Source organism: Grus americana, chromosome 3 (genome assembly GCF_028858705.1).
Source record: "Grus americana isolate bGruAme1 chromosome 3, bGruAme1.mat, whole genome shotgun sequence".
NCBI lineage: Eukaryota > Metazoa > Chordata > Aves > Gruiformes > Gruidae > Grus > Grus americana.
In genome coordinates this window covers 98,883,551-98,898,042 of record NC_072854.1, presented here as the reverse complement: position 1 = coordinate 98,898,042, position 14,492 = coordinate 98,883,551, and the positions used below count along the sequence as shown (strand labels likewise).

Here is a 14,492-nt window from a genome sequence, read left to right as displayed (position 1 = left end):
ATATTTCTTTTTATTTGCCCACTTTTTTTTTGGTGTAAAGTCACAGAAGAATGGACAATTATGTGTTAGTAATTTTGAATTAGAGCTTGATCCTTCTTGTGTTGTTTCCACTTCTCCATTTCTTTAGGAAAATGATTATTGTAGTTTTCTGTTGGTTACTATTGATTTAGTTGTAAGTTCTCATGGTATATAGCGGTTTATTTGTTACACGAATTTATCTTACAGTGAGGAAGGGAACAAAATGCAGCTTCAGCTAGCAATGTCTCTTTCATCACATTGAGGAAAAAACACAATCGTCAACTGAGAACAATAAGTAAAAGCATTTAAAAGTATGCTCAAATAGTAATACTCTGTTCTTGCAAGATAATTCAGTATAGACAGTGGCAGTAGACAAGACTTCCAAAGCTCATCAATGCAAATAAACACATAAAAGTCACTGTTTTGAAAGCTTCAGTATTAGCATGCTTCTGGATTCTCTTTAGGTGGTGAGAAGTAAGAGGAATTGGAGTTCATTAAAGAGATAATGAAATTTAATGGCAGAATCACAACATAAAATTATGCAGTAAAGATAGTGAAAAATATTGATGTGGTGCACTCAAAAATCTAGGTGTTTGCTAGTAAGGTAAATTACAGCATTAATGGTAGGCAGATGGTTTGGCACTAAAAAGGAAAAATATGTTCATGTCAAGTTTACTAGGAGTATCAGAAATACTATGTTTCTGCCTGTCATGCTTGGCTGTTCCTTTGTGCATTTTCTGCTACTGTATTTCTTCTTGACCAAATTCATTTGAAAACAACTAAGGCAGGCTTGGAGCTGAATTTCTTTTCGCATCTTTTTTTTTATGAATTTTGATCTATTGTATTATAAAGAAAAAAATTTCTGCAGCAGCGTTTTCCAGGACCTGCTTTTTGGGGGCTGTAAATCTCCTCCTCTTTGACCGTGAAATTTCTGGATGGAGTACAGGTGATCACTTAAATCATATCCTGTGAATTAAACTACTTGTGGGTATCAGATTCTGTGTCTGTTGAATAATAAAGATTTCACATGTGTTCCATTTCAGTTCACTTAATAACGAAACTGAAGGTTAGTTGTGGCCCTTAGAGGACATTATATGTAATGCCACCCCCTACCCTAACTTTGAGAGTCTTTCAGAGAAGGAATAGTGGCAGGCGACTTTTTTTATGTTTATCCTGTCATCTCTCTTTGCGCTCTAAATATCTGAGGTTATAATAATGAAGCATAGCACTGTACAGATAATTGCTTAGAAATGCATGGAAAATGTGTCTTCTGGAACAGCATCATTTTACTATGAATATGTTCTTCGTATCAGATTTTGCATTATCCAGTAGTAAAAATCTCGAGTATTTTTCAATTTTAATTAATATTGTGCTGGTGATATATCTGCACTGAAGAAGTATTTTTTTCTTCTTTCCAAGATTTCAAGTATCACGAGACTCTCTTAAGGAGCAATCAGATATTTATTGGCTGTTTGTAAAATGCTGTTATTGATAGCAGTCTAAGAGGTCATCTTCTAGGACCGTTTCCAACTCATAGTGAAGGGGAACATTGATGTAATAATAAGGAAAACAAAAAGCTTTCCTAATGAGCAGGAAACCACTGAAGATCCACTTAATTATTCTCCTCAAAAATGTTAAGTCTGAGGTGAGGCACAGGTCTCATTCATTAGTTTACAAGTACGTGAGGAAAATTGTGAATTTGCAGATTCATCTATGCACAGAGGTGGTTCACTTTAAACAGATTTATCCGGAGTATGCCCACTACTCATCTGGTATCACTGACACAGAGAAACAATGTATAAAAGCAAAGGTTTTTAAAATAAACACCCTCAGATTAAAAAGGATCTCTGTCTCAATTGGATTTTTGAGAATACAAGGTAGAAGAAAGTAAGAGAGTTACTGCCCTGGATCCAGAACTTTCTGGATCTGATTTGATGCCAGATTGCTGTTGCTACCGGGGAGACTAGTGACAGTTTTAATCCTGATGTATCATTGCAGCGGTTCCAGATTTTCTTTGGTAAATAACGGCCTTTTTCAGAACTAGTTACTGATGAGCAATTGAATCTTTAGAAATGTGTTATGATAGTGTCTTGTGTTTGCTGCTTCATAATTTCATTGGCTACCACTACTACTAATCTTATGCAAAAATTTGAACAATTACTTCCTTTAATGTCTTAGACTTGAGTTATAAGAAATTTGGAGCGATATATTTTCTGTGTTCAGTACCTAATCTGACGATTTGCTTGAATGCAAGGCATGTGGGCACAACAAAATGATGATGAGATACTTCATCCCTAGAGGGTTTGCTGTCAGGTGGGTTTTTTTTGGACGTAGATACTGTTGAGTTTTGCTGAATTTGTGGATTTATTCCATAGTCTTAGATCCTGGCACCAGATTGTCTTGATTTGTTTTGTGTTTGTACAGTTGTCAGCTGCAATCTCTAAGTCCTTGAGAGAACATTCTTCGTTCTGGTCTTTAAGATAATTAAAACAATGAAAACCTAATTAAGGTAATTTGGTCTAGCTCTTAAAGCTCTTATACCTGCTTGCTGATACAGCCTGTGCAGAGAGTGATCTCTCTGCTGGTATCGCCAATTGTTTATCATTTTTGTCCATCTCTCTGCCACCTGTCTAATTCACTGTCTGTATGCCTTTCGGCTTTAGCTTATTTTGGGAGGCGTGGGGAGTGTTGGTTTCTGTTTGAAGTCTCAGCACTTTAATTACTCGTTGAATAACTAATTTGTGACTAGCTTGCTGAGCACATTTTTTTGGTTACCTGAGTTTATTATTGTTATTAGTGAATTAAATATAGTTTCAATTAAATATTTACAGTTATTCTTTGGATTCTACCAACTTAATGGAACATTTACATTAAAGAGTCTGCTTAAAAGAAAAAATGAGTAGCTAGGGTCTGACTGTTCAGCCTGTGTTGGTTTAATACTGAATTTTATTGTGGTAGCAGGTAGGTGAAGACAATAGTGTGTCTTCTGGAAAAAGGCATTGGGTTTTTTGGCGGGTTTTTTTTTTTCATTTTAACATTTTTAAAAATAATTCTTTGATGGTATTAATAGGAAAAAATCATAAAAGGAAAAATGACAAAGGAAATGTTTCCTCATAATTGTATTTTAAATGGAGAAACATAAAAATTAAGATATTTTAATGATTTCTAAAACTGATATTGGATTTGGATTGCATGGCAAAGTCTCAAAACTTGAGACTAGTTACTATTTAACAGCCAAATACTCTAGAATTCCTACACTTACTCAGATTATCTGGAATATCCACTGTTTTCCAAAAGTTTCCAGGGAAAGATGATCTGGGAGTTACATTCATTTCAAGATACAGCCACAGGCAGACACACTCCTCTCTGCCCCCTCAAAATGGCACACTGCCTACAGTTTGTGGTGGTTCTTGCTTTGCACTCGCATACCCCGTATTCCCACACATCATTCCTCTGATGGTTGTGATCCTCTCGTACTCAGTACAGCACTGGAAGCCATGTCGATTAGTGCATCAATTCTTACCTCTTCATCACTTACTCAAAATATATATTGTGTCTTAATTTTGACTTTACCTGCTGGGCAACATAATTCACCTATGTTTGGGCTCTGAAGTCAGCCTAAAAAGGCAGCTTGATGTGTTAGAGAACGCATTGTGAGGACATACCCTGTAATTTCCTTAGTGTACTCTAATTTTATTTTAGAAATATGGTCAAAAGAAAATAGTGTTAATTATACAAAAAGAAGATAAGCTAGTAGGTAGCAGCAGAAGGAAAATGCAGTCGTGCCGCATGCTGCTTTACTGGTTTGAACAGTAGCAACAGAAGGATTACAGGAAAGACTGTTTAGCTACAACCCTTACCAATGCCAACATGTTTAAAGGGGTTGACTGACTGTCAGGAAATGTGTTCATAATAGAGCCTTATTCTTGGGGCTGATTTGTGGACAAATACTCTCTTATGTACTGCCAGACAAGAGAAAATAGATTGTGTGTGTGTGTTCTTGTCACACACATATTTGCCATCTCTGCAAAGAGGGGGCAAAGGTTGTGGAACAACATTCCAATATAACTTATTTATTCCACAGCCTTTAGAAATTTAAGCAGTTAATATCTGGAGTGTGTGAATCACTGCTGTTGAATCTTAACTGCATCTTACAAGTTTTTGGCAGTGAGTACTGAAACACGCATTCAGTATTAAATGTTTTGAGATTCAAGATAAAATTGCAATATCAGATGTTATTACCAGTTTTTCCACAATTAATGATATACCTTAGCACTTAAAATCTTGGTGCACGTTAAATTATTGTTGAATATTGGATTTACAGTACACTGTAATGTGACACTTTCAGTGTGTTGATCTCTGACACTCCTCATTAGTATAATTGTACGCTTAGAACTTGTGTGAAATGTGACTGCTGAGTAAGACTCCAGTCCTTTAGTCCAGAGGCTTACACTGTATTAAAAATGATAGGGGAGTAATCGTCTCTTTGATTTTAGGAGGACTTATGTCGTAACTGCAACAAATCATTTTTTCTAATATCGTAGTGACACAATGCACCTCAAGAGTCACTCAGGGTACTGGAGCAGCTCCCGTTTGATTCATTAATAATCTTTCTCATATGTCACTGCATCTTTGCTCATTTCCTCTATGATACCTTGAGTCCAGTCAAATTCTCTTAGGCTTCTTTCCCTTCACCATGTATGCTATATCATAGATGTGCTTCCAAGAAAAGTTTGCAGTTTAGGACAGTCACTATCACACTAATTCTCCATCTTTATTCCTTATCTTTTGTTGGTCTGGTAAGTCTAATAAATGCCATGTACAATATATCAACAAAGGTGCAGCAAAAAGGTAAAGGTTTGGGGAAAAATGTGTCCAGTTCAGTAATGCTGGAATGCTTTTATTAAGTAGGCTGAGAGATCCATGTATTTCATTATTACATAAAACCTGTGACCGAAAAGGTTTTGGAGGTACCTAATTCTAAGCTAATAAACTCTCTTTGCCTTGTTAATGGAAGTAGTAGTGAACATGCATTACTAAAGTAAATAAAATGTTACTAATTTTCTCATAAAAAAGGGAGTTCACCGTGTTCTTAATTGTATTGTAATTTGTTAAACAGTGTTTTGGCTTTTTAATTTTAAAAATAATAGTCACGATTGTAAAGCACAAACTGACTTCATAATTAATAAAAAAATGGTACATCAGAATTCACTTGAGTATCTTTTGTTTCCGTGCTGTTGTTCTTCTGTGTAGGTTGTGACTTTTGGGGGAGAAGGTCAGAATTTTTACTGCAGTACTTGGTGATTTGACTTCATCAAATTGTCCTTTCATAGCAAAGATCTGAAATCTTAAGAGTAACAGTATGTGACTTTTATTTTTAAAAGAAATCTTTTATAGATATGACGTAGAGTCTGGTAATAAAAAAGAGGTTAAATCTACCTATGCATTTACTGTCTGCTGTTTTTCTGTTGTAGTGCGGTTGGCACGTTTGCTCGAGCACTGGACTGCAGTAGTTCTGTCAGGCAGCCTAGTTTACACATGAGTGCAGCTGCTGCTTCCCGAGACATCACACTGGTAGGTGGCTCCTTAAAAACCCTACAACTTCGTCTACATCTGTGACTTCAGCAATATCTATTACTCCAGATTCTCTGTCCTCCGATTATCTGTTTTCCTTTAGATACCTGCGTGCAGGGTGCCTACGTGTATTGTAGATCATCTTGTGTGTTTCTGTAAGCATGTTGGTGTTGCCCTTCTGGTCACAGAATCATAGAATGGTTTGGGTTGGAAGGGACCTCAAAGACCATCTAGTTCCACCCCCCCTGCTGTGGGCAGGGACATCCTCCACTAGACCACGTTGCCCAAAGCCCCATCCAACCTGGCCTTGAACACTTCCAGGGAGGGGGCATCCACAGCTTCTCTGGGCAACCTGTTCCAGTGCCTCACCGCTCTAACAGTACAGAATTTCTTCCTTACATCTAATCTAAATCTGCCCTCCGTCAGCTTAAACCCATTACCCCTTGGCTTGTCACTACACTACTGTGTACTGTGCACATCATACTGTGAATTACTTGATTTTACTTGAAATCTATTTAAATATAATATCTTCATATGTGATAATTTGCGCAGCAGAGTGGATAATACACATCGTATAGGGATTCATTCCGTATAATTGATCAATAGTGTGATTTAAAGTATGTGGTGGTAATAAAGCTGATTGAAAATTGTTTAGATAATATTTTGTACTTACTAGATGTGTATGTCAGTAAATTTTATAAAGTATAAGCAATCTTTGTAAGCAACTTCTTGAAGAATGCTTTTGTAGGATATCCTTAGGATGTTTCGTTAGTTTGTTGAAGTATTCACTGTAATGTAAGCACCTGCATCTTTTAGAGAATGTTAAAAATATATCAATTACGGACCAAAATTTTGTCTCTGTATGTTCATATTAGCTGAGATGACAAGATGTGCTACAGTAATAAAAGCATGCCAGCAAAACTGTGTGAGAACAAAAAAATCTTACTGTTTCGTAGAATCAAGTTTGACTTAGATTTCCAAAGACAGAAATTTGTGTACAGAATCATGAAGATGATAGTTAAGGCTAAAGTAGATCTACTATTCATCAGATACTTGGTGTTTGAACTAGAAGACACTTGATGAAACTAACAGTTTAAAATAGTTAAGGTACTGCCTTATAAAGTGGCTAGAGAGCCCCTGGAATTTAGTTACACAAAATTTCTTGAGAACAGACAATATCAGCAGGTTAAAAAAAGGGGTTAGAAAAACTATGGACCATGGGTCCATGAATGGGTACTGAGGAGAATAGGGAGAGGTGTACTGTCTAGCATTGTAGTGCTGGGACAATGGGTAATGGCCTTAAGCTGAAGGAGGGCAGATTTAGATTAGGCATTAGGAAGTTCTTCACTGTGAGGGTGGTGAGGTACTGGAACAGGTTGCCCAGAGAAGCTGTGGATGCCCCCTCCCTGGAAGTGTTCAAGGCCAGGCTGGATGGGGCTTTGGGCAACCCGGTCTAGTGGAGGGTGTCCCTGTCCATGGTGGGGGGCTGGAACTAGATGGTCTTTGAGGTCCCTTCCAATCCAAATCATCCTACAATTCTATGATTCCTAATTCCCAAGGTTTGTAGCTGCTGGTGAATGAAATGGGAATTGATCTCAGACTGTGGTTAAACTTACTTGTGTGTTTTCTCTAAGTAATGTCCTTTTGTGCTGCTGTCAGAGACAGAACGCTTGGCTAGATGGATGACTGGTCTGATTCAGTAGGGCAGTTCTTATATCCCAGATAAAATAGATTCATTAGTATTATGAGAAAAATACTTCATTTCTTACATTTTGTGGTGTATTCCAAGGCTATTAAACAGGAATACTGATTTAATCTAGACTATGGAAGCGTAGTAAAGGCAGTGGCAAAATGTAATGTTTTCAGTAATACTCCAAGTGAGTTTTCTGTTTCACACTTGCCGATATGACCTTAGCAACACAATTCTGTTCATGTTAAATGCTTTATTTTTTCCATCAACATAGTTCTTTAGTTTAACATTTTTCATTTTATGAAGATTTCATTGGATTAAGATTTTCTCATAAATCCCACACATTGTGCAACCTTCTTGCTGTATTCAGTGATTAATAGAATAAATTCATCTTTGTAGCAATTTCTTCTTGTTTGAAAGTACATGTGCAGTGCTGCTAATAAAAGGATACATTTAGTGTTTGAGTGCCATATAAATGTTTCTCCATTGCAAATGATCCATTAAGTTCCATTTCACTTAATGAAAGGCATATCTTATAATGAGGCACCAGAGGAGCCACCCCAGGTTTAATTATTGTGTCTGTCTGTTCTCATTTTCCTACCCCCACAGCTTTTTTAAGCCCTTCTCTTTTGCTCTTTGGCAATGTACTTCCTTCTAAGTTAAGAAAAGACGTTATTTGTCATTATAATAGTTACTCTTTCAGATATTCCCATGTTAATTGTGAGCATATTTTGAGCAGCAGTTAAGGTTAGTACAGACCTTCACAGAACTTGTGGTTATCTTATTTATGCTTCGGAAGGTGCATAACACTAAGAAAATTATACTGTCTCTGTTCTTAATGCAAGGCAGATAACCCTTGCACCTGAAGTGCTATTAATGGGATTTCTGTACAGCACACCTGTGGCTTTCCAGTATTCCTAATTAGTTGTTTCAATTAGAGATGACCGTAAATAGACTGATGCTAAAAAAATTTAAAAAAAATTTAAAAAAAATTCATAGGTTGTAAACTTGAGTAAATTCACAGTGGATGTACACATTAGGGAGGTCTTGCAGCTTAACAGTAAGTGAGAGGCTACTTTCAGGTTTCCTTGTTTTGAAAACATGGGGAAGGTAATGAGACAAAGCAGGAAAAGACCAATGCTTTTAGAAAACCCTACTTAAAGACATGAAACAGTGTGTGTTTACCTTCTTAGATGATAGCAAATGTCCTTTTCCTACAGTGATAAACATTTGTGAGACAACCAACCAACTGAAACTTGCATTTCTGACCTTCTCAGAGGCAGTGTTTTATTTTATAATGAAAATTGATCTCTGAGAAGAGAAGGAAAGTGGGAAGACTTCCTGTTTCAGATTTCTTAACCTTGTGTTGTGCATACACTGACAATGAGAGCCATTAAAGCAAAGCAGGTTGATGGAATCATTTGATTCTTGTGGTGGGCTTGTTCGGAAGAGCCCATACTAATTTACTGTAAGGAAGTAAATCTGGTTTCAGATGTCTCTTCAAAATGGAAAGTATTAACAGATTTTTCCTTTGCATTTTGAACAACAACTTTTAAATGCATTTTATTAGACTTCCATATATGTGGCTCCTAAGATAAACATGCTTAAAATTTTATTGAATTATAGAATACATACTCTGTTTCTAGTTTCAGTGCTTTGTTGGAGACAGTTCAGTCTAGTTGATTTAACTGACTACTGAAATTGCAGCTGTTCTGGAAACTGTGTGTTAGAGCTTGTTGGCCTCGTGTTCTATCATTCCCTTTCCTCCCAGTTCCATACTGCCCTTTCTAGGCTTTGAGTGGATAGTTTCTTCTTTCACCTGCTTAAATTTGGATTTGAAGTTCCCTCTATGTGTGTGGCTAATACCTTTCCTCTGGTGGGACCCCTTGTGTGTGTTGGACAGTATGCTCTGGGCAAGAGTTCCTAGGGCAGGGTGGTTCTTCCTCTGTTCTTCAAGCTTCTATTTGGGAGAGGCAATGCCAGGTCTTCCCAGCTTCCTGCTCCTTAGGTGTCAGGAACCCACTAGTTGTTTCTTGCAGTCCTCTCATCCTTGGGTAAAGCAGATAAAAATGAGATACTCCAGGACTTTTTGTCTTGGGCTCTAGTAATGTCTTCAGGCTGCTCTTGCTTTTGCTGGCACGATTTACTCACTGCTGTGTGGGAATTTCATTGCAGGTGAGGGCTGACAAACCTGTGTGTTATCAGAGAAACTTGTCAGTGGTCTTCTGTCACAGAAAGCTCAGTGAAGACAGTACTTATCCACAGAGTTCATTATGAATCTTTTCTTTAGTAATACCAGAAAAAGCTTTGTGGAATCAGGTGTTTATTATAGATGGAAAAATGAACATAAGGCAAGAGCAAGATCCTAATTTATTAACTTCTGTTGTCATTTTTAAGTTGATATCAATGAATAGGACCGGATTTAGCAGCTGCTTGGAAAATGCCTGTTATGTACTGCTTTTCCACAAGGGCTGCAATTTAAACAAAGGTTTAAACCTTGGTAACACATACACTGTGAGAGTTCAATCTTTAGGCCTGGTTTACTCATTGCCTGAATGATAAGCGGTAAATCAGTGGTTTCACTTTACATTCTGTAATCTGAAGATACGTATTTTAGACATTATGTTACATATTTCTGTATTGGAATACTTCATTTTAAGGCTGGTGAATTTGTCTACTACCTCCTTCAGCACAACTATTTAAGATTGCAGTGGTGAAGTCTGTTGGGATGCTGAGTCAGAAAGGCTTCTTGTATGTTGCTCATTTTCCCTGCAGGCGGTTTTGCGATGTAGTTGCTTACCTTTCGTATTCCTCATCACCAGTTACTCATGTGAGCATTCAGTGTTACCTCTAAACCGAAATGCTATAACTTGTTTGTTTTCTCTTTTCCCCTTTTATAAAGGAAAGTGAAGTAAGCACAGAGACATCATTTACTCATCTCTGACAGAAGAGTTTAGCAAGGGACAAAAATCTCGCTCGCTTTTTAGTATGATGATAATAAAAACAATAAATTACTTCCTTCCCCAGCAATGAGAATATTGAGCACATAGATGTCTCAACAACTATTTAGCTACTATTTAGAACTTCTGTTAATTGAAAATGGCCCCTCAGTCAATATATGCCACTGTCTGTATTGGGTTACTTGGAACCAGTTTCTACCAACTGAAGATTCTCTAGAAATGTTTGCTAGTAATTTGCAGGAACTAATAAACTAATGTCATTTTTAGTAAACATTTTATTAAGGCATTTCCTTTCCCAAATTAAGTAATAAACAGTTTATTTTCCTTGTGTTCCACAGCAGAAAACCTATGATATCAAGATAGACTCTAAATTTAACATTAGTTGAGGTTTCTTGCATGGCTTATAGACAGAATACATTCCATTTGCATTAACTGAAATGGACTGCTGTCTATTTAAGCAAGTTTTTTATTCTCTCCTTCTCCTTGCTAGTTTCATGCAATGGATACACTGCATAAACACAACTATGATTTGAGCAGTGCCATCAGTGTTCTAGTGCCACTTGGAGGGCCTGTGTTGTGTAGAGATGAAATGGAAGAGTGGTCAGCATCAGAAGCTAGTTTATTTGAAGAGGCATTGGAAAAGTATGGGAAGGACTTCAATGACATTCGACAAGACTTTGTAAGTATGAAAGTAGTATGCTTTTCTGTTACTGTGTTTTCACATGGGTGAGCATAACTGCTTTCTGTAGGTTTGGAAGATTAGCTGGAGGAGAAATATGTGTAGCTGTAATTAATATACATATACATTTTATCTGGATGAAAGTCATATATGCTTTCTTGTTTGGTGCCGTTCTTTGGAAAGATGTTGACAGAAGGTAATCAGTTTAATGGCTTAATACCAGGTAGGATATCCCATGCTGATTTGTCTTGGTAAGAATTTCTACAAGGATTTTACAAGCATGAGGAACAAAGTTCCAGCAGCTTTTCAGAACTTTTCCACCATTTCCATTGAAATTCATGAGCAACTACATGGCCGACTCCCCTGAGTGTTTTTGAAAGCTGGGATTTCCTTCTATGGTTAGCAGAGAGAAATTGATACTCAGATAGCTTGTAAAGTGCACTACAGGGAGTTATTTTGACATATTAGGTATTTTGGCACTTCTGAAAAGTAAAGGAAACGTTTTCCAATGGTCTAACTACACTGGTTTTGGTACTGAAGTATCAGACTGTAGGGTAGCAAAGCTTTAATTTGCTGTTCTAATGCAGAGTAATTAAAAGAAATTGATTCTAACACTGATCGCTGGGTTTGCTAGTAATTTGTCTGCAAATGTTTTGTGTGTTTCTTAGAGAGACTCTTTCTTGTAAGGAAAAAAAGATTTCCTCTGTTGTACTAAGTTCAAGTTAGGCTTTGTGAAAAGGTTAGGATTTGACCCAAAGGAATTCTGTTACTTAAGACTGAAGTTAATTGAAGCATTTTCAGAACTCCATTCTGCTTGACTCTGAGAGATCAGATTTTATTTTTTTCTTTGCAGATGTTATTAATAATCTTTGTGAAGGGAAAATAGTACTGTATGGTAAATGTAGAAGTCCTTCCAAGACAGAGTGCGGGACAGTGGGAGGAGGCTTGGCACTGAGCTAAGCTGTCATCTTCGCTTTCACAGTTCTGAAATGAAATGCATAATTGAATGAAGGTGGGAAGGGAAGGCTATTGTTTTTCTGAAAAACTGACATTTTAACAGGTGTATTATATCTGCGTACTTAATTTTGAGATTCCTATGGGAGAAAATGTTCGCTGCATTCATCACAAGGTTGAAAATTGCATCATGGATGAAATAGCTCTGTTAAGCTCAAGAAAATACGGGTGGAATTATAGAGTTTAGAACTGAAATCTTAATGTAAACTACAATTCCGTATTACTACTTTGTCAGGTTTTTTTTAACCTTTGGAAAACTGGCATGTCATTTTTAAAACATCATTAGAAGAACATCTATTTTACATATCAATTTATATGGTATTGGTAATGTAGTGCACACAGTCTGGGTCTAATTCTGTGTAATTTGAAATCTTTCAGTTTTATTTAATCATTGTGTAATCTTGGGACATCTTAATTTCTCTAGAGTAAAATGTATGTGTTCTCACTTCCTATGTATCATTCTAAAAGTATAGGGGTTTGAAAACAAACCTTTAGTTCTAAGTAATGATCTAAAATAGTCCTTCAAGATTTAGATGATGGATATATGAAAATTTTCTGCAAGGTGAGGTAGGTGTAAATATGTAGCACTTAAGCAGTGATTTTATCTATTATCATCCCTCTCTTCAATGGCTAGTCACTGAAAACTAAGTACTCACATGTATTGTAAGAGCATGGACAAAGAAGCTAATGGACTGGTAGCATACATGCTGACTTGTTTGAATATCCATATAGGATCTAATGATAAAATTAAATCCTATGGCGCCTGAGATTAAACTTGAATCTAAGCAGTCACGCAGTGAGTGGTGCCACAGCACAGGCCGGACTTACGTTGCACGGCAGAAAGTGGTTGGGAGTGTCTCCTGAAGCAGCAGAGTTCTGTAGGACCCGCTTGAGTCATTACATGCCAGAGGAGTTGCCTTTTCTGAATCAGCCCGGATTTGCAGGGCATGGCAGCTGCAATTGCAGCCCTTACACGATAGTTCTCTAAAGGGCAAGCTCATTTACGTTTCCAGCAATTAGTAAGAGCTGGTGCTATTTGACATTCAATGTGCAGCACAAGCATTATGCTAGAAACATTAAATATTAGTAAGCAAGACCATTATTTTAAATTAAATGATGTAAAGGAGTTTACCTTTTTTTTTTTAATAGAAAAGCTCATTTGTTTTCAAATTACCAGTCTAGCCTTTGAATAAACATTTTCATCAGCTGTTGACTCACCAACTGTTAGAGGAGCTCATTTGTTGAGGTTCTGCTGTCTCTAAGAACTTATGTGAATCCTAATCAACCTAAACTTTTTAAGTTAATTGAATTTACTTGATTTACTCGAATTACTTCCCATGGTAGTAGAATGGGAGAAGACTGTGAATATTTTATGTTCTCTAAATAATAACTATTTTCCTAATGGTAAGAGACAGCTGTTACACTTGTTAATTCTTAGTTTTTCATTATCACTGGTTTTCACAAATTTATAACTGTTACATCTCAAGTATGACAGAAGAGGCCTTGGGAGTCAGACTTGAACTGTTTATAGAAAACAGGGGCCACTGTTTTCCAGCTTCAGAAAATTATGGAAACATACCTTAAAGTTAACATGTTCATTTTAAAGTACTTTATCGTGCTAAGTTTTTCATGCTGGTCGGATTTGAGTTGTACGCTTTTACCCTGCAGAAACTAAAGAAACTGAAAATTCCTTTTATACTGCTGACACTCTTTGCTAATTTTCTCTGACAAAAATGTCTTCAGATGGTCATTTTTACTTCTTTCAATTAGCATTTAATAAAATCAGGTAATGCGAGTACATTATTCTATGGCTGTTCACAGCTTCTCTGGCAGTTGAGAGCAACCTCTGGATAATTCGTGTGTGTCTACAGTGTTTTGTCCTTTAGGTGTGTAGGTTAGCAGAACACAGGATAGTCATAGTCATTCTGTCAAACGGGTTTTCTGAGTTGTGAATCAAAGTGTAGAAGGATTATGGTCATCTAGTCCAAGCACCTTAATTACCTTTCTTTAATTGTAGATGCCTACTGAGTGAATGACATACAGGTGTCACAATCGTAGTTACAACAGATTAAAGTATTTTCTAGAGAAATGTCAAACGTAATCTATAGCGTGGATGTGTTAGTAAGTGTTCAGGAAGAAAAATAAATGAGGAGAAGCTCAAATATACTAGTTGACAATGGCAGGTAGATGGGGTGACTGTTTCATCTGGATGCCAGGAAGAATATGGACATAGAGACTGAGAAGCAGCTCATCTGTCACCTCACACCAAACACATGTTCCTGCCACTGGCCTTTTCTTGGGCAGGTTTCTCTTAAGGCAGAATATACCTGAGAAAGTAAAGGGATTTTAGTAAACCCAGTTGTGTTGCTATCTATTGCAACATCAGCTTTTGTATTCGTTACACTGCTACATGTGAAATGCAAATGGACAAAACTGCTATTGTTTGGACCAGGGATTTACACACTGTCGTACGCTGCCTGAAAAAGATTTCACAACTGAGTCTGGACCTGAATTCCAGCTCTTGAGAGGCAGAGGTGGGAGCCAGACTTTGGTCCTT

The 14,492-nt window shown here is 37.0% G+C and overlaps 1 protein-coding gene across 3 annotated transcripts in view; it reads left to right on the top strand.

The window, feature by feature from the left end:
* Positions 1–14,492, top strand: part of MTA3 (metastasis associated 1 family member 3) — a 138,699-nt gene that overhangs the window by 56,740 nt on the left and 67,467 nt on the right. For all 3 annotated transcript variants that reach the window (XM_054821860.1, XM_054821862.1, XM_054821861.1), the window contains exons 8-9: positions 5,493–5,592; positions 10,733–10,921. In XM_054821860.1, coding sequence (XP_054677835.1) covers positions 5,493–5,592; positions 10,733–10,921 — 289 coding nt within the window. The remainder of the gene's footprint in view (positions 1–5,492; positions 5,593–10,732; positions 10,922–14,492) is intronic.